Source organism: Siphateles boraxobius, unplaced genomic scaffold (genome assembly GCF_051911475.1).
Source record: "Siphateles boraxobius isolate OS27281-9 unplaced genomic scaffold, OSU_SipBor_1 7, whole genome shotgun sequence".
NCBI classification, from domain to species: Eukaryota; Metazoa; Chordata; class Actinopteri; order Cypriniformes; family Leuciscidae; genus Siphateles; species Siphateles boraxobius.
Window position 1 is genome coordinate 922269 of NW_027509197.1, and position 24781 is coordinate 947049.

At 39.0% G+C, this 24781-nt stretch overlaps 1 protein-coding gene across 2 annotated transcripts in view; it reads left to right on the forward strand.

The window, feature by feature from the left end:
- Nucleotides 1–8257, forward strand: part of itga6a (integrin, alpha 6a) — a 33475-nt gene extending 25218 nt beyond the window's left edge. Inside the window, exons 15-26 of one of the 2 annotated variants that reach the window (XM_077216944.1) lie at nucleotides 55–214; nucleotides 2017–2100; nucleotides 2176–2255; nucleotides 2362–2439; nucleotides 3860–3962; nucleotides 4066–4242; nucleotides 4966–5067; nucleotides 5159–5269; nucleotides 5360–5458; nucleotides 5542–5667; nucleotides 7230–7345; nucleotides 7648–8257. In XM_077216944.1, the coding sequence (XP_077073059.1) occupies nucleotides 55–214; nucleotides 2017–2100; nucleotides 2176–2255; nucleotides 2362–2439; nucleotides 3860–3962; nucleotides 4066–4242; nucleotides 4966–5067; nucleotides 5159–5269; nucleotides 5360–5458; nucleotides 5542–5667; nucleotides 7230–7331 (1222 nt within the window). In that variant the 3' untranslated portion in view covers nucleotides 7332–7345; nucleotides 7648–8257. The remainder of the gene's footprint in view (nucleotides 1–54; nucleotides 215–2016; nucleotides 2101–2175; nucleotides 2256–2361; nucleotides 2440–3859; nucleotides 3963–4065; nucleotides 4243–4965; nucleotides 5068–5158; nucleotides 5270–5359; nucleotides 5459–5541; nucleotides 5668–7229; nucleotides 7346–7647) is intronic. The other variant, XM_077216943.1, reaches the window with a different exon arrangement.
- The last annotated feature ends 16524 nt before the right edge of the window (nucleotides 8258–24781 follow it).

Below are 24781 nucleotides of genomic sequence, written 5' to 3' on the forward strand. Positions count from 1 at the left end.
AAAAGGTTTCTTTGTTTGTTTGCGGTGTGTTAAATGCTCAAATCCGTCTCTCAGGGAGAATGGTGTGCCAGTGATTTCTCTGAGTGATCAGAAGGACATTGCTCTGGAGGTCACCGTGAGGAACAGAAATGGAGATGATGCTCATGAAGCCAAATTGGTGGGGCAGTTTGATGAATCTCTCTCATACTCTGGATTCAGATCTCTGAGAACTACTGTAAGTGTATCACACGTCTAAAGTCATGTGACCTGAACCTTTCCGTCGTGGCACACTTCTGAATTTCATTTCATCTCTTATATTTTCATTCATTATTTCACCATTGAAACAAAAATACTGTTGCTATATTTCTATGAACTCTTTATCTTTCTTTTTTTCTTATTGTTGTTCAGTTGGTTCTTTCGGGGATTCAGTAAGACAAAATGCATAAATTTTACATTTCAATAATGATGCCACTTCAATCAATTAACACCGATCCATACTTTACAGTGAAGTCCTCACAATAGGAGACTAGAAAACTGCAGATGCCTTAAATACAGGCTGCATTTACATTACATGGTTCAAGTGACCCAGTTCCAATTTTTTCCTCCCATGTGGCACAGATCGGATGCAACCAGGGCCTAAAATAAACTCTCACCAAACACCAAATTAGAAAAAATACGGTAATGGCGAGTATATGAAACAGTGTCAATCATTAGTTATGATTTCTAAGAATGCAATGTTATGAGAACATGAATGTGAACAAACGTGAACACTCGCGACAGCTGACGAGCCAGTGCTGCATCGTCACGAAAGTTTAAGCCTTGCCAATTCAAATATTCAAGCGCATGAAGACGAGAAAGGGAACTCAGTTCATACTAGTTAGAGCTCTCTTTCACGTCTTCTTGCGCTTGAACTGGCAAATACAAACAAAAATATGTTAAAATGCCCGTCTTGGCAAGTATCCTCTTAAACATAGTCAGTTATTTACCCTTTCATATGTACCCTGCATAAAGCAGTTATGCTCTTCGCATGTTGGACATTTTGTTTTTAATTTCAATTAAATGAATGTACTATATTTTAGTTCAATAATGTTTTTTATTGAATATTTTTTAGGGGATTTTATGGTACTGAATTACATTTTCGCTGTATTTATAATTCATTTATTCACTTTTTGAGCATAGACCTGAAAATGTAATTTCCAACTTAAAATGTCGTAAATCTTGAATGCTTTAGAGCACAGACTTCAGTTTGACCTTTTTTAAGATAAGATAAGAATCCTAAATCAACTTAAGATTTTCTTCTGCAATACGAATTTGCGAAAAATCCTAAATTAACTTGTCAGATCTTAACTTGAGACTTACGATAGAAAGTTTCCGTAATATGCCCCCAGAGGGTTAAGTGAACGCAAACAGTTGAGAAAGAAAACACATGTGTGACAGTAGTATATTGGAACTCTGCAGCTCTTAAAGTGAAAGCAGCATAATATTCCTATTATTATTCCTAATATTATATTTTAAGTATAACTTTTGTAGCTTTATTAAGGATTCATTTATTTTTCATGCCTGGTAAAACATATTTATGGCCGGTAAATTTTCTTAAGTCACCGGCCATTGGCATGTGTGGCAAAAAGTCAGTTTTAGGCCCTGGAAATAACCCACGAACATGAAAGCAGGGAAAAAGCACATGAATTCTGATATTCTCAGATCGGTTTTACTTCCTTTTTGGCCTAAGCTTTTCCAGGTCAATAAGTCTAACCTTGGGTTGTTTCACCAAGTGTATAGTGTAAATGCAGATATTGTATATACGTCACTTTTAAAAGAAGATGTAAGCTGGTCATAAAAAAAAATCAGATATAGTGCCAGATTTACTCACAGTGCAAACCCTCTCTTGGCGATAAAAACCTACTGTCAGGATTTACTTAAGACACACAGTGATAAATGAGTGCTGAAAAGGCATGAACGGGGACCTGCAGTGTAAATGTGGCCAGTGATTATCACAGTGGTCTGATGTCATGTGACCAAACCTCTGTCATCCTGTAGGATAAACATGTGATCTGTGCTGCCAATCAGAATGGCTCTATGGCAGACTGTGAGCTGGGAAACCCTTTTAAACGGGATTCAGAGGTCAGTAATACTTACACGGTGCCGTATTAATCTATTTCATGAATTGTCATTTTAATAAAAATTGTTGTTTTAAAGGTAAAATTCTATATCATATTGAGCACTGGCAAGATATCACTCGACACCAAAGAAGTTGAGATCGACCTTCAGCTGGAAACGTATGAAATGTGAAAAATATCAAAACCACTCTTGATTAAAGCATGTTTGATATATGAACTACTTGTATGATGAATGTATATTGATGTTTATCACATCCACATACAGAACGAGTTCACAGGAGGGCCTGAGCAAAGTGAAGGCCAAAGCCAAAGTGGTGATTGAACTTCTTCTTTCTGTACAAGGGTGCGTATCATCACTTTATTTATCATCTCATGTGGGATCGTTGCAAATCATAGCACAGTTTGAGACATTTTTGAGATCTCATTTGAATCTCGAACATTTTTCGGGTCTTTTTTCAGCAGTAACAGAAGCAGCAGATGTGGGCAGAGACAATAAGGAGATATTTTCTGTCTTCCATTGCATTTTAAAGTAATATTAAACATGTTGCACTATGCCCTACAAAGCAAAAAGGCAGTAACTACGCAGAGTGCAGAACTGAGAAAAATTACTTTAAAGGTATCCTGTCATCCAGCCTAAGTAATTGTAGGTAGATTAATCGACATGTGGCTGTTTTGTTACTTTATATTAGCTTACGGTATTCTTTTATTCACATCACAAAGGATGCCTTGAATGTCATGAAAATGATAATAACTCATTTTTGACTGTAAATGCAGTTACTGCCTTTTTGTTTTGTAGGGCAGTTTTGCGTTCAGGTTTTGTGCAGAACATGCATCAGTAGAGCCGCTGAGACTCTTATGTTTAAGGGTCAAGGCTTCTGATACGAAGGCGAAGTTGTAGAAATACAGACATCAATATGTCAGTTCTGAACTCTTGAGAAAACCACTTAACACCAGGTTAAAAGCAGCTGCTAATAACTACCAGTGTACTGTATCTCTGCCATCATACACTTACCAGAATGACTCCCCTTCGAAAAAGAACACGTTAGGATACTGTTAAAAAGCGCACTTATTACGGAAATAATATACTTTAAAAGATTATGCTTAAGTGCAAACTGAATTATAATTATGTATTACAGTTCATATTTGTATTAAATATAATTAGCTGAATTTTAGAGTGCTTGGAATATATATTTATGTAATTTCATTATTACTTCTGTGAAGTACAGTATTAAATAGGGTTAAAGTGTATGGCTGACAGGCATTTATGGCAAAGTATGACCTTTCTATTGAAAGTTGTCATATTTTAATATATTTGAAAACACATCTGTAATTATGAAGTTGCAATTTAGTACATTTAAAAATATTTTGACTTCAAATGTAAAATCAAATAACACACTAAGGTTAAAATTATAATCGAGTACCTTACATGTGCTTAAGTATGTTAGTCAACTCATCAAACTCATCAAGTGTGCTTTTAAAGCTCAACAAAAGATCATTAAAACACTGATTTAAAATAAAACATTGAATTTGACATTATCACAAAGCACTTTTTAAAAGTGTTCTTAATTGTTAAGAAACAATCCTGAAAGTGTACTCTCTTTAAGAACACTTAAGTGTCCTTTTATCTCATGCAAGTTTTTTTGCAAGTGCACATTCAACACAAAATAAAGCACTCTTCTTTTTCAGTCTTAGCTGTGTTACGTCCTGTCACATGTCAGCAGGCATGTTGGTACAGTATCTGATTGTTGTTTGTTGTGTATCAGGGTTGCCAAGCCGTCTCAAGTCTATTTTGGAGGTCAAATCAGAGGCATGAGTGCCATGAAGACAGAGGAGGAAGTCGGCAGCTTGATCGAATATGAATTCAGAGTAAATGCCAAAATAACTTTAAAGAATTATACACATTTTTAGATATCACCTCAGCCATTTTTGCAAAGCACTACTTCTAGCCTAAGATTTTTTTTTCTTGCAGGTGATTAATTTGGGAAAGCCTCTGAAGTCTTTTGGCACTGCATCCCTAAACATCCAGTGGCCTAAAGAAAGTTCTGTGGGGAAATGGCTGCTGTATCTGATGAAGATCAACACCAAGGGCCTACAGTTAGTCAGCTGTTCACCTGAGAGAGAGATAAACCCTCTCAGACTGAGTGAGGTACCAAATATAATCCCGTCTTAGTTTACATCTGACCCAGACAGCAACAGAACGTCGGGCCCAGATCCGGCCCACATCTGGAACACATAGATTCCATAATTTTTTCCTATTTTTTAAAGCAATTTTGGGGTTATTTTTTATTTTATTTACCTTTAAATTGCTAGATTTGATCAATACATAATAAATACATGGTAATTTAAGCACATTCCCCACATTCTTTCAACTTAAATTCAAAATAACTCACAATTTCATGCATAACCTTTTTAATTCAGCTCAAAATATCTTACATTGGGTCTTTGTCTTTGACGACCTTTGGTGGAAAATATATATAGATAACATGATATTTCATGACTCTTGCCACTAGATGACCTTATAGCTCTATATGGAGCAAATGAGCGGTTCCGCTGGGTCCTAAAGTCAGTTTCTTTCCGTATGCATTCAGATACACATGTAGACATTATAAAATTATTTTTGGTAAAGTTTGAGCATTTTTAGTTTGAATTTTGAGCGTTTTTTTTTTCTATGTGTAGTGAAGCATTCCTCGCATTCCATTAATTCCTAAGGGGGTCAAATCAACCCTCGAATCCATTAAAAAAAAATTGTGTGTGTATTCGTGGTTCAAGTGCGTCAAACGTCCTATGGTGTTGGACCCCTCTGATGAACACTAAATTTTTTAAAAAAAAATTAGAAAAAAAAAAGTAGACACATCTGTGACTCTTTTAGGAGTCGACGTCAACCAGGAGAAAGCGTGAGCTGGAGGAGAGGAGACCATCCGATGGGAGTAAAATATCCCTCTTCACTGATAAACGCAAGCACAAGATTCTGGTAATGAGATTTAGTTATTTATATTTGTAGTGAACTTTCATTTTTAGGAATGATTGGACCAAAACAGCTTGAACTTTATTATTCCTCTTAGTCATGCAGCGGTGATGCCAGGTGTGTGGAGATGAAATGCCCCCTACAGGGCTTGGACAGCACTGCAGTCATCGTTTTAAAATCCCGGTTGTGGAATTCCACTTTCCTTGAAGTAAGGACAATGACGAGGGCTTATTTTGTTCCCTTGAAAGAATGCCTGAGGTTGTTAAAGCAAACGGTTTTGTTTTCCTCTCAACAACAGGATTACGCGTTGTACAATTACCTTGATATAATAGTGAAAGCCTCCATAAGTCTGGATGACTCCGCCAATAACATTGTCCTCAAAAATGCTGAGACCCAGGTAACACAGTTTCCTAAAGTATAACACATTTAAGTCTGTGACGTTAAAGACATTTGTTGAACACCTGTACGTCTGATGCCCAGGTGAGGCTGACCGTGTTCCCAGAGACGACAGTGGCTCCGTTCGGAGGAGTTCCCTGGTGGATCATTCTTGTGGCTGTTTTAGCTGGGATTCTGATGCTGGCTCTCCTAGTTCTGTTACTCTGGAAGGTAATAAAAACACTCACACACCCAAACATAATGCTAACAAAAAACCCAACGGCATCAGCCACATTGATAAGAGGTTCCTTAAGGAGTATTTCTGGTTGAAAGCTCATATTGCACGTGGACTTCTCTGTTCTGAATTTGGTTTTGTTTTCTAATACTATACCATTGTTTATTCTGGTATTTGCTATTTTAATGGCCCTAAAAAGAATTTGGAGACTTACGATCCATTCACAACAAGGAGGATAACTATAAAGATAAAGATATATTTCTAAAAATCATTCTCAATATTAAATAGCAGAGTTCACACCACAACTATAACGGCACAAAGAAACGATATCGTTGGAATCACTTTCAGAATGATTTTATTCAGCTTATAAATGATAAAAACATTGACAGCCAATCAGAATCCTCCATGCTGTAATGAGCTCGAGCATTTAAAGTGACAGTCAAGCACACGCTTAGAAAAACAATGATATCGTTGGACGTTAATATAGTTATCTTTATAGTTATCGTTCATGGTGTGAACAGGCCTGTACTGTACACTTGAATGAATGTCATTTCATTAAATAAAACTAAAATCAAATAGAATATAATTTTTTTTTAAGAAAGATACCAAAAAAATACATAGCACTGCACAAGACATGCGGGAAAAAACAATGTATAAAATCGAGGGAACAAAATATTGTATCGTGTGCACTATTTACTTAAAACGAGAGAAATAATTCTTAATTCTGGCCTTGATATCTATCAATCTTACCTATCTACCGATATATATATAAATGCACGTCATTTGCAATTATATCAAAATGCGTTTTAGTTTAAATTTATATTCATTATATATTATATTAAATATATATTAGATGCAGTTAGCTGAACTTTAGAGTGCTTTTGAGCCACTTAAGAAGGACTTAAAGTAAATCTTTATATATTTATACTGTCTTTGAAATATGGTAAAGTGTACTGCCAAGCATCTAAACTAAAATACACTTTATTGCAATTTCTATTGACAGTTGTGTTATTTGTCATACTTTAATGTCATTTCTATTGATAGTGGTCAACACATCAAAATAAGTGTACTTTTTTAAAACATGACAAAAATTAATTTTAAAGTAAAAGGTTTAATTTGACATTATTAAAATTCAAGTGACCTTTTATTTAACTTATTTTGTATTATCTGCAAGTTTTTTTTACTTTTAGGATTAAAAAGTAAAAAGTATACGTCACAAGTGCACATTCGAAACAAACTTCTTTTTCACAAGGGTTGGTTGTGGATCATGTTGATAATTAGTTTAATTCTCTACACCTGTGTAAACCTGAGAACTATCTTCTTACATCTACTACAAATCACAAAACCCCGATTAAAGACATGAAGGAAAAATGAAGAGTGAGACGCAGATGACACTGGCTTTAATATTTTCATTCAATGACATTCACACATTTTTATTCAGGTTTTACTGCCCAAATGCTTTTTGTGGCCACTGCATATTAATTCCATGAACATTTGTGTTAGTACAAACCTTCTCATGACATGTTTGCAATGACCCGTGAATTTGCCCCCTCTGTAGTGCGGTTTCTTCAAGCGGGCCCAGAAGGACGAGTATGATGCCGCAATTCACAAAGCTGAGATTCACACTCAGCCCTCAGACAAACTGTCCACTGAGGCCTAGCTCTCCTTACCAGGGTAAAACACGATCGCTGCAGCAGATTGGTGTCTGCATGACGTGTGGCCTAACTCACTAACTCATCCTTTGCTCTGACAAAAGGAAGGGAAAGACTCATGTTGCTCAGCGTGCTTCGCTCTTTCCGTGTGAAGCTCCGTTTTGTTTCGTATTGTGTCGATGGATGTGCTTCTACGTGTCCTGTTTTGTCAAGCATGTCCCGTCTCTCAGTGTTCTCCAAAGCATACACACAGAGTGATTTGTTTTTTTAAATGTGCCCGTTTTTAAAATTATGCTTAATGACGTTTTCTTCTTTCTCTGTCAGTGTGGATTTTTCAAACGTTCCAAATATGAAGACAGCGTTCCGAAATATCATGCGGTGAGGATTCGTAAGGAGACGCGTCTCTTGAAAGATGGAAAGGTCATGTTAGATCCCTTTGAGAAGAAGCAATGGATGACCACATGGGATGAGAACGAAAGCTACTCATGAGACTGTCTCTGCATCTGATGTGGACAATTTGAACCATCAGACATCTAAAGTTTCAGAGGAAGTCCACCTCTGTACAGTCTGGGAGCCGTGAGACGTTTGACAGGAAGATGCCTTTACATACCCATGTGTTTCTGGTAACTAAAGAGTAAAGGCTGACTGTTAACGCCTGGATATATCTTGTTTGCAATGGCACCCCTTAAAAAGCGTTTGTATATTTTTGGAAGATGCATGAGATGCCAAGAATGGATTGTCTTGATTTTCTTTGTAAATATTTTACAATGCAGTTTATTTATTTTGTCTTGTAATTTTGTACTAAGATGCCTACTGTGCATGAACTGCCCAAAGATTATTTTTCATGTCTTCCGTTAACTGTAAATTAGATTAAATGTTTTGAGGTCTGTCAGGTGAATCTCAGGCAGGAAAATAAACGATTACTACTGAAAAATGTTGATGACCAAATATATCAGTTATGCCACTGGAGCAGTTATAAATATGAGCAGACACACAAACAAAATCATGACAACATATTAGCATGGGACGATGATTATTATCGTGTTATTTCTCAACTCTAGAATGCTCACAAAATCAACTATTTGTTTGCTAATGTTTTAGCTTTGTTGCCCCCTGCTGGTTGGCATTAAACCTGAAAGCAGTGATGTTAACTTAGCAATTTTTCAGACTACCAACTGATTTTTTCAAAAAGCACCTAGCAACAAATTTAGCTAATTTCAAAATTTATTTAAAACTTTTAGCAAAAGTCAACTTAAATGCTAAAGTGCACACATTTTCCCACTAAATGACACGCACACACGCAGGACTTTGTCACATTCACAACACATTCTGTATGCCTGGCTGCCAGAGTGCATTGTGAGTGATGGCTCAGCTAGCTCAATGGTCTACTTGCATAATTCAATTCAATACACATTTATTTGTATAGCGCTTTTCACAATACACATCATTTCAAAGCAGCTTTACAGAAAATGCATTACAATTTAGAGTGATCTGTTATCAGAAGTAACTGTCTAAATGATGTGTTTCAGAAATGTACATATACAAAATCACAGTTAGCTAAAAATGTATTATAGGGATAGTTCACCCAAAAATGAAAATTAGCCCATGATTTACCCACCCTTAAAGGGATAGTTCACCCAAAAATGAAAATTCTGTCAGTATTTACTCACCCTTATGTTGTCCCAACCCCGTAAGACCTTCGCTCATCTTCGGAACACGAATTAAGATATTTTTGATGAAATCTGAGAGCTGGATCACTCCTCCATAGGCTTCTTCAGGGATTGAAGCTTGTTCCCCGAAAAGTTATTAAAGACATCGTTAAAATAGTCAAAGTGACTACAGTGGCTCAATCTTAAGTTTATCAAGTGACGAGAATACTTTTTGTGCGCAAATAAACCCAAAAATAACGACTTTATTTCAACTATTCATTTCCTTTTCTGTGGGCCTCGAGTCAGTTCACTAGTATAATAGCGTAAGCTTCTGTTGTTGTACGTCACACGCATCACACACATGAACAGCGTCGGCCAATAGTGAGCCTACGTCAAGTCAAGTCAAGTCAAGTCAAGTCAAGTCAAGTCATCCTCATTTATATAGCGCTTTTAACAATGTAGATTGTTTCAAAGCAGCTTTACAGTGATAAACATATACTTTAAGGTGACAGAGATTGGTTTAGTTTTATAGTGGTTCTTGAAAAAAGTTTTTTCCAGCTAAAGTTAGTTTTGATTGATTCACTTCCGTCTAAATGATCATTTGCTATTAAATTAGGAGCCGCTAAGATGACACCGTTCTCTCTAAACAGACTTTAAACGTGAACGGTGAACCTGTGATAGACGCTGATGGCGTTCACATGTGCATTAAGAATTGATTCTATAGTTATGTGCGTTTGAATATATGTGCGCAGGTTTGTAATTCCTTACAAACCATGCCTAATATTGATACACAATATATGTTGTGTATGAATAATATTGATACACAATATATGTTCAAGATCCAAGATGGCGCCGCGGATGGCTGCCTCGGTGTGGAGCTCTCCAGCTATTGTGTTGTTTTTGTTCGTTTGTTCTGCGTTTAGTCATTCTTTTCCTATCAGTTTCACCAAAGACGAACTACTGGACATTAGGAAACACACACCAGAAACCTTTTCTACAGTTTTTGATTATTCGGACGTTTTGCTGGACATTCTCGTAGGAGGGGCAGCGGTGTTGTTCAAACGCGCAGTCAGACGCAAACGCGGGAAGCGAGCCGGCGCGCTGGTTAAACTCCGCGAGCGCGGCCTGCGCACTGCACTCCCCAGCATTCATCTCGCGAATCTCCGATCCCTTCCTAACAAAACGGATGAACTTCTTCTCCTCACCCACACTAACAAGGATTTTTTAAACTCTGCTGCTTTGTGCTTCACTGAAACCTGGCTGAGTGAAGCCATACCGGACAACGCAATACATCTGCCGGGCTTCCAGCTGTTCCGAGCGGATCGCATCGCTGAGCTAACGGGGAAAACGAGAGGTGGTGGATTGTGTTTCTACATTAACGAAAGTTGGTGTTCAGATGTAACAACACTGAAGAAGATGTGCTCTCCTAATTTAGAGGCACATTTCATAAACTGTAAACCCTTCTACTCGCCTCGGGAATTTTCCTCTTTCATTCTCGTGAATGTTTACATCCCTCCAGACGCGTGCGCGAGCGCGGCGCTACAACAGCTGGCTGAACAAATATCTGAAACGGAACAAAGGTACCCAGACTCTCTTTTAATCATTCTTGGGGATTTTAACAAAGCAAATCTTTCCCGTGAACTACCAAAATACAGACAGCACGTTACATGTCCCACCAGAGACAGTAATATACTGGACCACTGTTACACCACAATAAGAAATGCATATCACTCCGTCCCACGGGCAGCTTTGGGGCTCTCCGATCACTGTTTGGTTCATCTCATACCGACCTACAGGCAGAAACTGAAATCAGCTAAACCTGGAATAAGGACTGTGAAAAGATGGACTAATGAAGCAGAGCAGAATCTACAGGCCTGCTTTGATTGCACTGATTGGACTGTTTTTGAAGCTGCTACCAATGATCTGGATGAGCTCACAGATACTGTAACATCATATATAAGTTTCTGTGAGGATACATGCATTCCTACCAGGACATTCTTATCATTCACTAATGATAAACCATGGTTTACTGGGAAACTCAAACACCTTCGTCATGCCAAAGAGGATGCTTACAGAAGTGGGGATAAAATCTTGTATAACCAGGCCAGAAACAGATTGACAAAGGAGATCAGAGTTGCTAAAAGGAACTACTCTGATAAACTGAAAAACCAGTTTTCATCCAACGACCCATCATCAGTCTGGAATGGCCTGAGGAACATTACCAACTACAAGTCACCATCCCCTCGATCTGTGGACAATCAACACCTGGCTGACGATTTAAATTCATTTTACTGCCGGTTTGAAAAGCCCTCATTCACACCACACACCCGGTCTGATCTGCACTTCACACATTCAGCATCACCTCCTGTTCTCCAATTGTCACTCCCCCCTCCTGCCATCCAACCTGAGCTTAAGGTCTGTGTGGAGGACGTGAGCCGAGTCTTCAAAAAACAGAAGACTAGGAAAGCCTCAGGCCCAGACGGCATCTCATCTGCTTGTTTAAAAGCCTGCGCTGACCAACTGGCCCCGGTCTTCACGCAGATCTTCAACAGATCATTGGAGCAGTGTGAAGTTCCCTGCTGCTTCAAACGCTCCACTATCATTCCTGTCCCCAAAAAACCCAAAATCACTGGACTTAATGACTACAGACCTGTCGCTCTCACGTCTGTGGTCATGAAGTCGTTTGAAAGACTGGTGCTGGCCCACCTGAAGGACATCACTGGACCCCTGCTGGATCCCTTTCAGTTTGCTTACAGAGCAAACAGGTCTGTGGATGATGCAGTCAACATGGGACTGCATTATATCCTGCAACATCTCGACAGACCAGGGACTTATGCAAGGATCCTCTTTGTGGACTTCAGTTCGGCCTTCAATACCATCATGCCTGGTCTTCTCACAGCCAAACTGACCCAGCTCTCCATACCATCCTCGATCTGTCAGTGGATCACCAGCTTCCTGACGGACCGGCAGCAGCGAGTGAGACTGGGGAAACACACATCCAAGACACTCACAATCAGCACTGGTGCTCCCCAAGGGTGCGTTCTCTCCCCACTGCTCTTCTCCCTGTACACTAATGACTGCACTTCTAAAGACCCCACTGTCAAGCTCCTGAAATTTGCAGACGACACCACTGTCATCGGTCTCATCCGAAACGGTGACGAGTCTGCTTACAGACTGGAGGTTGAACAGCTGGCTACCTGGTGCAGTTATAACAACCTTGAGCTGAACACGCTCAAAACAGTGGAGATGATCGTGGACTTCAGGAGGAACAGCTCAGCACTCCTCCCACTCACCATCATGAACAGCACTGTGGAAGCAGTGGAGTCATTCAGGTTCCTGGGCACTATCATCTCTCAGGACCTAAAGTGGGACAATCACATTGACTCCACTGTGAAAAAAGCCCAGCAGAGACTGTACTTCCTTCGCCAGCTGAGGAAGTTCAACCTGCCACAGGATCTGCTGATTCAGTTCTACTCAGCCGTCATTGAGTCTGTCTTGTGCGCTTCCATCACTGTCTGGTTTGGTTCAGCTACCAAATCAGACATCAGGAGACTACAACGGACAGTCCGGACTGCGGAGAGGATTATTGGTGCCCCCCTGCCAAACCTCCAGGACCTGTACTCTTCCAGAGTGAGGAAGAGAGGAGGTAAAATCATCACAGACTCCACTCACCCTGGACACCACCTGTTTGAACTGTTACCGTCAAGACGGAGACTCAGATCACTGGCCACAAGAACATCTCGGCACAGGAACAGTTTCTTCCCACAGGCCATTTCCCTCCTGAACAGTTAACACTCCTCCCAAGGCATATGCCTGTAAGTGCAATACTCCCACTGTTTAGTGCAATATCCCACAACTCAGGTGATACTTATATGTAGATTTATTTATTTATAATATTCAAAACACTGTAAATAGGTTCATAATCTGTAAATCTGGAAATGTCTATTCTGACTAAACCCAACTGTGATAGTTTTATTCTCATATATTTATATTTTTATTTTTTATTCTTATAATTTGTAGTATTATGTTTCATGTTGTATTTGTATATGTCCACTGGAAGCCTCAGTACCAAAACAAATTCCTTGTGTGTGCAAGCACACTTGGCAATAAAGCTCTTTCTGATTCTGATTCTGAACAAACTACTTGTCTTGTCTATAAATTTTGATGCAGAATTTTATTTTATCTTATCACTTTGGGTAGGTACGCGAACCGAAAAATTCCACAACTCTTTATCTGTAGAGTGGTATAGGGATCCTCCATAGGGAGAGGCTAGTTGGCACTTCAGCACTGCATTGTCATCGGGTCCAGGCGAAAGTCCTTCGTCAGATGTGGAAACGACCTGGATCCAGCAGGCTGCGGGAAAACCTTGGGATAAACAAAGACACTAAAATTAGCGTAGATGCCATTCTTCTTATGATGTAACGAGTACAGCAGGATTTAAGGGAAGTGTTCCCAGTTCCGGCTGACCTAATCTAAGCAGCCTAATATTGAATTATAGAAGTCTATAGAGTGTTATGTGAATGCTAGGTCAAAGAGATGTGTTTTTAGTCTAGCTTTGAACTGACAGACTGTGTCTGCTTCCCGGACAATGTTAGGAAGATTGTTCCAAAGTTTTGGTGCTAAATAGGAAAAGGATCTACCGCCAGCAGTCGATTTAGATATTCTAGGTATTATCAACTGGCCAGAACTTTGAGATCGCAATAGACGTGAAGGACTATAATGCGTTAAGAACTCGCTCAAGTACTGGGGAGCTAAACCATTTAGTGCTTTGTAAGTCAGCAATATTTTAAAATTTATACAATGTTTAATAGGGAGCCAATGCAGTGTTGACAGAACCGGGCTAATATGGTCGTACTTCCTGGTTCTGGTAAGAACTCTAGCGGCTGCGTTTTGAACTAGCTGTAGTTTGTTTATCAAGCGTGCAGGGCAACCACCCAGTAGAGCATTACAATAATCTAGCCTTGATGTCATGAACGCATGAACTAGTTGTTCCGCATTTGTCGATGAGAGCATATGACGTAATTTAGATATATTTTTAAGATGGAAAAATGCGGTTTTACAGACACTAGACACGTGACTTTAAAATGAAAGATTGGTATCAAATAGCACACCCAGGTTCCTAACTGACGACGAAGACTTAACAGAGCAGCCATCAAGTGTTAGACAGTATTCTAGGTTATTACGTGTGGAAGTTTTTTGTCCAATAATTAGAATCTCTGTTTTTTCAGAATTTAGTAGTAGGAAATTACTAGTCATCCAATTTTTTATATCAACTATGCATTCCGATAATTTTGTGAATTAGTGAGTTTCGTTAGGTTTGGAAGAAATATAGAGCTGAGTATCATCAGCATAACAGTGAAAGCTAATTCCATGTTTCCTAATGATATCTCCTAAAGGTAGCATGTACAGAGTGAACAGCAGCGGTCCTAGAACTGAGCCTTGTGGTACGCCATACTGAACTTGTGATCGATAAGACATCTCTGCATTTACTGCTACAAACTGATAGCGGTCAGATAAATATGATTTAAACCATGCTAATGCAATTCCACTAATGCCAACATAGTTTTCTAGTCTATTTAAGAGAATGTTTTGGTCAATGGTGTCAAATGCAGCACTAAGATCAAGTAACACTAATAGAGAGATACAACCGCGATCAGATGATAAGAGCAAATCATTTGTGACTCTAATGAGAGCTGTCTCAGTGCTATGGTGCGGTCTAAATCCTGACTGGAAATCCTCGCAGATATCATTTCTTTTAAGAAAGGAACACAGTTGTGAGGGTACTGCTTTTTCTAATATCTTTGATAGAAAAGGTAGATTTGAGATCGGCCTGTAATTGACTAATTCTGTAGGATCAAGTTGCGTTTTTTTAACAAGCGGTTTAATCATAGCCAGCTTAAAGGTTTTTGGTACGTATCCTAGAGACAAAGATGAATTAATGATGTTAAGAAGAGGATGTATTACTTCTGGAAGCATCTCTTTCAATAGTTTAGTCGGTATAGGGTCTAACATACATGTTGTCGATTTAGATGAATTAACGAGTTTGCAAAATTTTTCCTCTCTTTTATGGCAACAAATGAATAAAATTTTACCTCGGGGAGACTATAATGCACTCCCTGATGCGATGCTGTAGTAGACGGTTGCATAGTTATAATTTTGTCTCTAATATTATCAATCTTATAAGTGAAGAAGTTCATAAAGTCATTACTGCTGTGTTTCTTGGAAATTTCTGGGCTTGAAGCTTTCTTTTTCGTTAGTGTAGCCACTTTTTTTAATAAATACCTGGGATTATGTTTATTTTCTTCTAATAGGGTTGAAAAATAAGCAGATCTAGCAGCTTTTAAAACCTCTCTGTAAGCAATCGAGCTCTCCTTCCATGAAATACGAAATACCTCTAGTTTTGTTTTCTTCCAGTTGCGCTCCATTTTTCTGGCTGCTCTCTTGAACTAGAGGTATTTCGGATTTCATGGAAGGAGAGCTCGATTGCTTACAGAGAGGCTTTAAAAGCTGCTAGATCTGCTTATTTTCAGCAGATCTGAAATCTGCGGGTATACACCCGCCGTGGTACAATGGGTGTGCTCGTTGTACCACGGCGTTGGACTATTTTCTTTAATCTTCTTTAAGCGCAACGGAGCAACTGTGTCTAGAGTGCTGGAAAGGAGAGAGTTAAAAGTTTGTGTTGCAATATTAAGTTCTTCTAAGCCTTCTGGGATGCTGAGATGATGAAACTGATTAGGAAGATTATTGATAAAGCAATCTTTAGTGGCAGAAGTGATAGGTCTAACATACTTGTAACACGGAGTTGGCTTTGCAGCCTTGGCTAAATGTAATTTACATGAGACTAGATAATGATCTGAGATGTCGTCGCTCTGCTTCAGAATTTCAACAGCATCAACAATGATTCCATGTGATAATATTAGATCTAGAGTATGATTACGACAATGAGTAGGTCCTGACACGTGTTGTCTAACTCCAATAGAGTTAAGAATGCCTTTAAATGCCAATCCCATTGCATCTTTTCCATTATCTACATGTATATTAAAATCACCAACAATTAGGACTTTATCTGCAGTCAATACTAATTCTGATAGAAAGTCATCAAATTCTTTGATAAAATCTTTATGCTGCCCTGGTGGCCTGTATACAGTTGCCAGCAGAATTCTCAAACTTGATTTATCGTTTACATTATATATTTTTACATTAAGCACCAACACTTCAAAAGAAGTATATTTAAAACTAGATTTTTTAGTGGTTTGAAAATATTACTATAAATTACAGCAACACCTCCCCCTTTGCCTTTCAGGCGAGGTTCATGTTTATAACAGTAATCTTGAGGGGTGGACTCATTTAAAGTAATGTAATCGTCTGGTTTTAGCCAGGTTTCTGTAATACACAGCACATCTAGGTTATAATCTGAAATCATATCATTAACTATGAGCGCTTTTGAAGTAAGGGATTGAATATTCAGCAACCCAAGCTTTATTGTTTGCTCATCTTTATTATATCTATTTTTTATTTGTTGAATATCAATTACATTTTTAACCTTAGATCGGTTTGGACATTTTTTGGATTTCCAAATTCGGGAACAGACACAGTCTCTATATGATGATATCTAGGTGAAAGAGGCTCTATGTGATGGGATTTATCTGACCTTGGTGACGCGAGGCCGCTAGCAGACGGTCGGTTTACCCAGTTTGTCTGCTTCCTGACCTGAGCCCCAGATTGTCATGTTTTGTCTCTAAGACTATGAGCCAAATTACTAGAGAGAAGAGCAGCACCATCCCAGGAGAGATGAATACCATCTCTTTTCAACAGGTCAGGTTTGCCCCAAAAACTTTTCCAATTGTCTATGAATTCTATATTATTCTGCGGACACCACTTAGACAGCCAGCCATTGAGTGATGACAATCTGCTAACTATCTCATCACTCCTTCGAACAGGAAGGAGGCCAGAGCAAATTACAGTGCCTGACATCATACTTGCGAGTTCAAAAACCTCTTTAATATTAATTTTGGTGATCTCCGACTGGCGGAGTCGAACATAATTAGTGCCGACGTGAATAACAATCTTAGAGAATTTGCGATTAGCATTAGCCAGCACTTTTAAATTTGCTTTGATGTCAGGCACTCTGGCTCCCGGCAAACATGTGACTATGTTGGCTGGTGTCCCTATTTTCACGTTGCGTGTGATCGAATCACCAATTACCAGGGCACAATCAACAGAATTCTCAGTCGGTGTTTCACTGAGTGGGGCAAATCGATTTGTTATGGTAATCGGAACGGAAGAGTGGTTTTTTGATCCGCGACTAGAGCGATCCCTCACCGTCACCCATCTGCCTGGCTGCACAGGCAATAATTCAGCCGGAACCGAATCATGTAAAGAGTTCACTATGCTAGGCGCATCCATAATAGTATCTAAAGCTCTAGCATACTTACTATCCTCAATTAAAGTTTGGATGCGTGTTTCTAATTCTGAAATCTTCTCCGTCAGCCTGACTGTCTCCTTGCATTTATCACATATAAACCCTATATTGCCGACGGGAATGCTATGCTAAACATGTAACATGAAGTGCAGGTGATAATAACAGGACAAGACATTACTCACCGTGTTTGTTGACTGATTCTTACTCACCTGGGCTTTTTATGAACTCAGAGGCGTGGGCGCGCGAGAGAAAAAATAAATAAATAACTGAGAGCACGGGTGGTGCGTTAAACGGCTAGCGAGTTACTAGCGTGTTGTGCTAACAATAACGGAAGCTAGCGATGTCAGGTTAATCTGAGATGTTGTTTAAGCTGTATTTAGTAGTATAAACAACTAGAAATGGTAGTAAATGATGGTTCAAAACAGAAAGAAGTACAAAGCTAATACGAGGCTTAGACTGAGCTTACAGCCTCTTAGCAAACAAAACATAGCAGGCAGCTAGGCAGACAGGAGCAATCGATCAGGATCAGCAATCGATCCCAGCAGAGTGACCTAGCTACGTGTGACGTAGCTCTACGCAATTACACTACGTTAACTGACTAGAGGCCGGTAGAGAAGGAAATGAATAGTTGAAATAAAGTCGTTATTTTTGTTTGTTTTTGCGCACAAAAAGTATTCTCATCGCTTGATAAACTTAATATTGAGCCACTGTAGTCACTTGGACTATTTTAACAATGTCTTTAATAACTTTTCGGGGCTGGCAAGTTTCAATCCCTTAAGAAGCCTATGGAGAAGTGATCCAGCTCTCAGATTTCATCAAAAATATCTTATATATTCATGTTCTGAAGATGAACGAAGGTCTTACGGGGTTGAACAACATGAGGTAGAGTAATTACTGACAGAATTTTCATTTTTGGGTGAACTATCCCTTTAAACCATCCCATATGACATTCTTCTTTCAGACGAATAGAATCAGAGTTATATTAAAAAAATGTCCTGACTCTTCCAAGCTAAAATCGACTAAAATAATAGCTAACTTCCGGAAGACGCCCGTACGCATCAATTTACGGCAAAAGAGAGACCTCCGACCCATGATGCATTGACGAGCGGATTCGCAGAGGATAGAGCAAAACAAAACACCATTCGGGAATGGGGAAAGTCTAAAACAAGAATTTTTAAAGAGAAATGTCGGAGGTGCTTGAGTTTGTTGCCCAGCTCTGTTTGTTTGAACTGCGAGAGGCGTCAAAGCTAACGCTACTCCTATATCCTACGTAAGCGACTTAAGCAAGCTTAAGTCGACTTGCTTAGGCCGTCTGCCGGAAGCTAGTTATTTTAGTCGTTAAACGAACGCATAGCTTCACTTCAGAAGGCATTTATTAACCCCACACAGAGCTGTGTCGAGCACTTTTATGAGGGATAGATGCACTTTTATAAACTTCAAAACAGAAACAGCCATTCACTGCCATTATATAGCTTGGAAGAGCCAGGACATTTTTTAATGTAATTCCGATTGTATTTGTCTGAAAGAAGAATGACAAATACTAAGCCTTTCATGTAAACAATGTAATAATTTAAGGCAGAAACAATGAGCTCATTGAAGCAATGAATACTTTTAGAAAAATGTGGCATTGGTGCATGTTGATTCAGAGTTTACTTCATCTGAAGTCTTCAGATCCAAACTGGAGATGACGTGCTCTCTAGTTACCTCAGGATGGGCATCCCAAGATAAAACAGAGAAGCAAATGGAAAATAATTAGCCTAGCTGCTGTTCATAACATTAAGCACAGATCATGTGCATTTGATCTGATATAACTGGAGTACAAGGATATGAGATGCATTATATGAATCCTTGGCTAAAAAGATTCGTCTTTAATCTAGATTTAAACTGGGAGAGTAAGTCTGATCCCTGAACATTATCAGGAAGGCTTAGGAACCAAATGTGAAAGCGCTAGGTACTAGATATCCTAGGTACTACCAGAATCCAGAGTTTTGTGATCTTAAAGAGTGTGATGGATTGTTGTAGGGCGACCCATCCGTATGACCCATCCGTATGGGGTGAAGAGTGAGCAGTCATTATCGTCAGCCAGCGATCACAAACATCCATGATAAGGAGGCGGCACTTAAATCACAAGTCCACTTTTCACAAAAAGTTAATCTGTATTCCACAGTGAAAAACTTAGAGTTCCACAATGAGGGCATCAGTCGAGAAGTGTTCTGGGGTATTGATGACACTAAAGGCATTAAGGCAATTCCCCCTCTACCTTCGCTCTCTCACACATCGAATACACTAACTTACTACCTATCTTCATCTCCGGAGGAGACAACCTAACATACCCCACAAGTCACCACCTCCGACCCGCTACCTCTTGTTCACGCCTCTTTTTAAAGTCCCTTTGTCTTCTACGTCCACATGTGAATGCCATCAGAGCAGTCATGTGATCACCTGATGACAACACAGTACACTACTCCTCTTCTAATTCACAAGAACTCGTCCTTGAGTCAAGGTGATAATCCTTAGCCCAAACTGATAACTTCCTCTGCCGTGGAGGTCGAGCAATCTCTGCAGAAGGGGTTATGGCATTTCGTCACCCACAGATTCAGATGCTATCCCAGAGCTATTTTCCAAAATTGACTGAAGGCACTGACAAACCCTAATGAAGATGTCAATCCTTCTCTCCTAAAGAGCCAGAAGCCAGCAAGCAATAGCCGTAATTTCACCGTCTCGGTTAACTATAGACCAGTCTGGCTATGAGTAACCCACTTCTAGACAAAATAACCTTGAATGTCGTTTTTGCCAAAACAATTTGCGAGATGAATGATATTCCATCTCCATCATGTAAGCAAAGTCAACAATGATTACAACTGTTTGATTTCATTTCTTTGACATGTTCTAGGCCTATGCTATTTGTAGCCTACTTATATTCAAAACTGATTAATTTGGCCAGGCAGCGCATGAGATGGTTGATATCCCATCATGTTACCAATGTCAATAATATCTACAAGCTGTAAGTGTTGTAGCGATTCTTAGCTCAAATAAAGGGAATATAATTTTAATAACTGATCATGGATATGATCATGAATCGCCTACAAATTATAATTTACCATTAAAGGGAATATTTTGCCAACGTATCTGTATGGACAACTAAATACAACGAATTATAATCAATTATCCATACAGGTAGGCAAAAAGAGATCAATTTTTATATCAATAATCAATCCCAAAGTGTTATAATTAAATATTAATATATCAATTGTCTAGAATAGATCCAGTCTCAGGATAACTCTTCATGGAATTAATTTTTATATCAAATAATCTGTTCGTCCAGCAAACTGACCATAGGATCTTTTATCAAATCTCAAGAGGAGTTAGGCTATACTTCTTATAGACTTTCAAGAAAGACTGTTTTTCTGGCCATGAAAAACCGCCTTCTCGTTCTATAAAAGAAAATACTATTTAAAGTATCAACAATTGTAAAACTGTAGCTTTGATCGAACATTAAAGGGACCTCGTAATATGAGCAAGAGACAAGAGTCAATAAATGAATATACATGGATTTAATAAAGGAAACACTATGTATACCGGTGACTACAATTACATGGAATAAAATGTATACAAGGCAATAAAGCAACAAACAATAAAAGAGAATGAGAATAAAAAAGAATGATAGGAAGAGGTAGAAATTGGTCAACAGTAGGCTATGGCAAAATCACAGACAAAACCTTGAGAGAGAAACAACAAGGAATCACAATCCCCTAAATGGGCAAACAACCGTAACAGCTTTTAGATCTCAATATGAAATACGATACTTGCATTGTTTCTTTGAGTGGTTGAGGAAAGAAAGCATGGTGTCGTTCCTTCAGAGCTTAGCGTTCTCTGTGGTTGTTCCGGGGTGAACGGAGTCGTGGCAAATTTAAAGGTCCCTTGAAAGTGAAGTTACTCAAAAGAAAGTAATTCAGGCTAAGTTCATTTCACTCGTCTGTGGAAATGAACAAAGTGGAATACGAAACGGGAAAACAAAAACTTAAAGAAACAAAGAAAAGAAAACTGAAGATGAAGACGGCTGACTGAAGAGAAGACTTGAAGAGCCTTGAAGAGAGTTGAAAGGAGTGTGCAACCCAGGGCCGTGCAGAGACATTTGGAGGGGCAAGTGCTCAAAGTACAAAAGGGGCACATGGAACAAGGCTTTAAATTGAGCTGTGCTCAAAATATCAATACAGCAACATATAGTGACGCATTCCTTGCTGATATGCATATTGTTGATATGGATGATTCTGTATTGATACGGCAGCAAATGCTGTGATGCAGTTTTGAAAAAGAAACAGAACAGAAAATAAAATTTTAAAGGAACATTGTGTAGGAATTTCTCCCGGTGAAATTGTATTTTGCATTCAAACGAATTGTGCTCTCCAGCGCCTCGCCTTTTCAAATGCGTGTTGCATCTACGGTAGCTGTTATGTACCAAAAAGCTATGACAGGATGTCAGATTTTTCCTTAGGGTGAACAGGTTTGTTATTTCAAACAAACTGCAACTTGACACAACGAACAAACGAATTTTACAGTATGAATAATAACAGTGCAATGCAGCCTTTTAAACTTGCCGGGCCGTGACAAGCGCCTCTCACTGCTCTGCTCCTCCGTTTCTGCTGCTTTCAGTTACGTGACGCTGGCTCTGAACGAAAACACGTTGTGGAAACGCATTGGCCTAGTACTTTTTGACCCTCTCTGCTATTATAGTTTTTCAAGATGGCGGAACGACATGAAAGCCTCCGTGGACCTACCCGTCACATGTATATAAAGATAATAAATTCTTCGTTTACAAGGATAAGTCAGATAATTGGCAGAGGTATTTGTACACCATTGAGGACATATTTATGAATAGAAATATTGATTTTAGATAATAAAATACCTAAAAAAACTACACATAGTCCCTTTAAGTTTAAAAGTTAAAAAAATATTTTCTGTCCACCAATTAATAACTCTGGTATTAGAAACTGAAGTGTCTTAAGTTATCCCAACCTGATGGCTTTTTCTTCTCTGTTATACAGAATAATTAAGAAAATCCGTTGTAGTAAAAACTTTAGTAAACATTATAGTAAAATCAACGTGGCCCATGTTTCGTACAGTAGATTTGTTTAATACAATGTCAGCATTTGTGGCTATTTTGATGGCAAAAACTGAATTACAAAAATATGAGTAACATTTGCAAACTGAAAAAATACAGCTTTTTTTTTTTACAGCAAAATACAGCAAAGACAGAGGTCTATGTGCTTGTGTGTAAACAGTACTGTGATCATTATTTCCAATTGCATTATGACTTTTGAAAATAAATATATAAATACCCGCAAGGGGACCAAAAATCCTATAATCAATGCGGTTCGTTGCCAAATGCAGGGGTGAGCAAGGATGTGTGGACTAAAACACACAAACAACAAGTCACTTTATTAAAATACAAAAGAACATGAATGAAGACATACAATACCTAATGCCACAGTCTAACTAGTAAACCGTACCAAATAAAAACATTTACTAAAGACACAAAGAGAAAGATGGCCAGCAGAGACACTTTGGATTTCCACCCCACACTCAATATCCAACACACACAGTGATAAAGTATTAAACGCACTACGTCTTATGAGAATGCCGCCGCTTACGACACAACACACTAGCAGCTATTGCAAGAGCCAGTGCACACCAGAGAGCAAAACCAGAGGATCCAACAAACTCTCCATTACTCAGATGATGAAGTTTACAATGGGACAGGACCCATAGTGACGCATACCTGGCCAACAAACCACTCACATTTTTATACTTCATCATGTGTGTGTGTGTGTGTTTATTCTGTTGTAGAATTATATTTTAATCCTGGTCTGAATCTTTTTATTTGTATAAAATGATAATTCAAAGAATGAGAAAATCAGTATAAGCCTTACCCAGTGTTGGGATAAATATTTTTTTTTTTAAGTTTTAAATAATATAAATAGGCCTACTGTAAATACTGTAATAATAACTATAGTTTAAAACGTAGTCAAATAACATAAAAAGACCAGACCCCTCGACGCCTGTTAGACGTTTCTCCCTCCTCAAAACAGCAAGCTAACGTTAGGCTACTTCTACACTACAGGCTACACCAAGCGGCAACCTGTCTCTCTCTTGAAACCAACACGGAAGTGAATTAAACTGCAATTCATCGCCTGGCCGCTAGAGGCTGACAGCAAAAGTGGGTCAAATCTGTATCTCCCCCATGTTAAAATGCCCAACTTTACCGCAGAAAAAAATATGTTTACAGCCTGGTTTCCTAAGTTGTTTTGGTCTATACAGCTAATTTTGCCCTTCATGACAACTGTGAGGGGGGTGAATTGTTTTTAGAACTCATCCGTTTAAATTATATTAAGCCTTAAAATGCTGCAGAATCAAGGGCGTGGCCACTTGAGTGACAGGTGGATTGCCGCTGCTGTTACTAGCCGTTTGTCTGCTCTGTGTGAGCCAGCGCTGGAACAACCAGCGCTGTTCTTCAGTTGTTTTCCTCTGTGAACATGCACTCATGGATGTCTGACAATATCGTTGCTTTTTCGAGTTCAGATTTAAAAACGTCTAAGATCTAGAGGCCACGCTCGTTCTGCGGTGCCGTTGATCTTACGGAGCAGATAGACTTATTTAAAGGTACAAAGTGTGACTTTTAGCGACATCTAGCGGTTCGGTTGCGAGTTTACACTAAGGGCTCAGCCCATCGCTCACCCCTCCCTTTCGAAGAAGCTACGGTGGCTAAAACGGGACAAACATTGTCGTCTGAGACGGCAGAGAATAGCCAGAGTAAACAAAGTTTCTGTACCACAGTCCATTATAAACCACATCATGGATAAGTTTACAAAGCCATTGTCAGGTGAGGATCAAGGGTCTTAATACATAATATAATAATAGTATTAGTTGATTGTCTCACGAACGTAACCAGCACATTTTTCTCCACATAGCAAACCCATAATACAGCGAGGGAGAAGAACCACATGAAACTATGCAACTATATATTTTTTCTAACAGGGTAGTAAAAGTTTAGCTGGCTAATATGAGCTGTTACTGTGGCTGAGCTGGTTAAAGCGGTAAGCCTTGTTTATACTGGACGCGTCCGCATGAGCCCAAAGGTGCGTGCGGCAAAAATGACGTGATTGTAACAGCGCGCGCGCCTCGCATCCCCTAGACACCATTTACTACACACAATAGGCTTTTTTTCTATGATTTTGGAAACTCGATCGACTTAAAATGCTTCCAAGATCGACGGGTTGGTGATTCCTGTAACTGTTTTACGGTCAATGACAATAGTACTAATCAGCTGTCTCACGAACGTAACCAGCACATTTATCCCCACATAGCAAAGCCATAACACAGCGAGGGA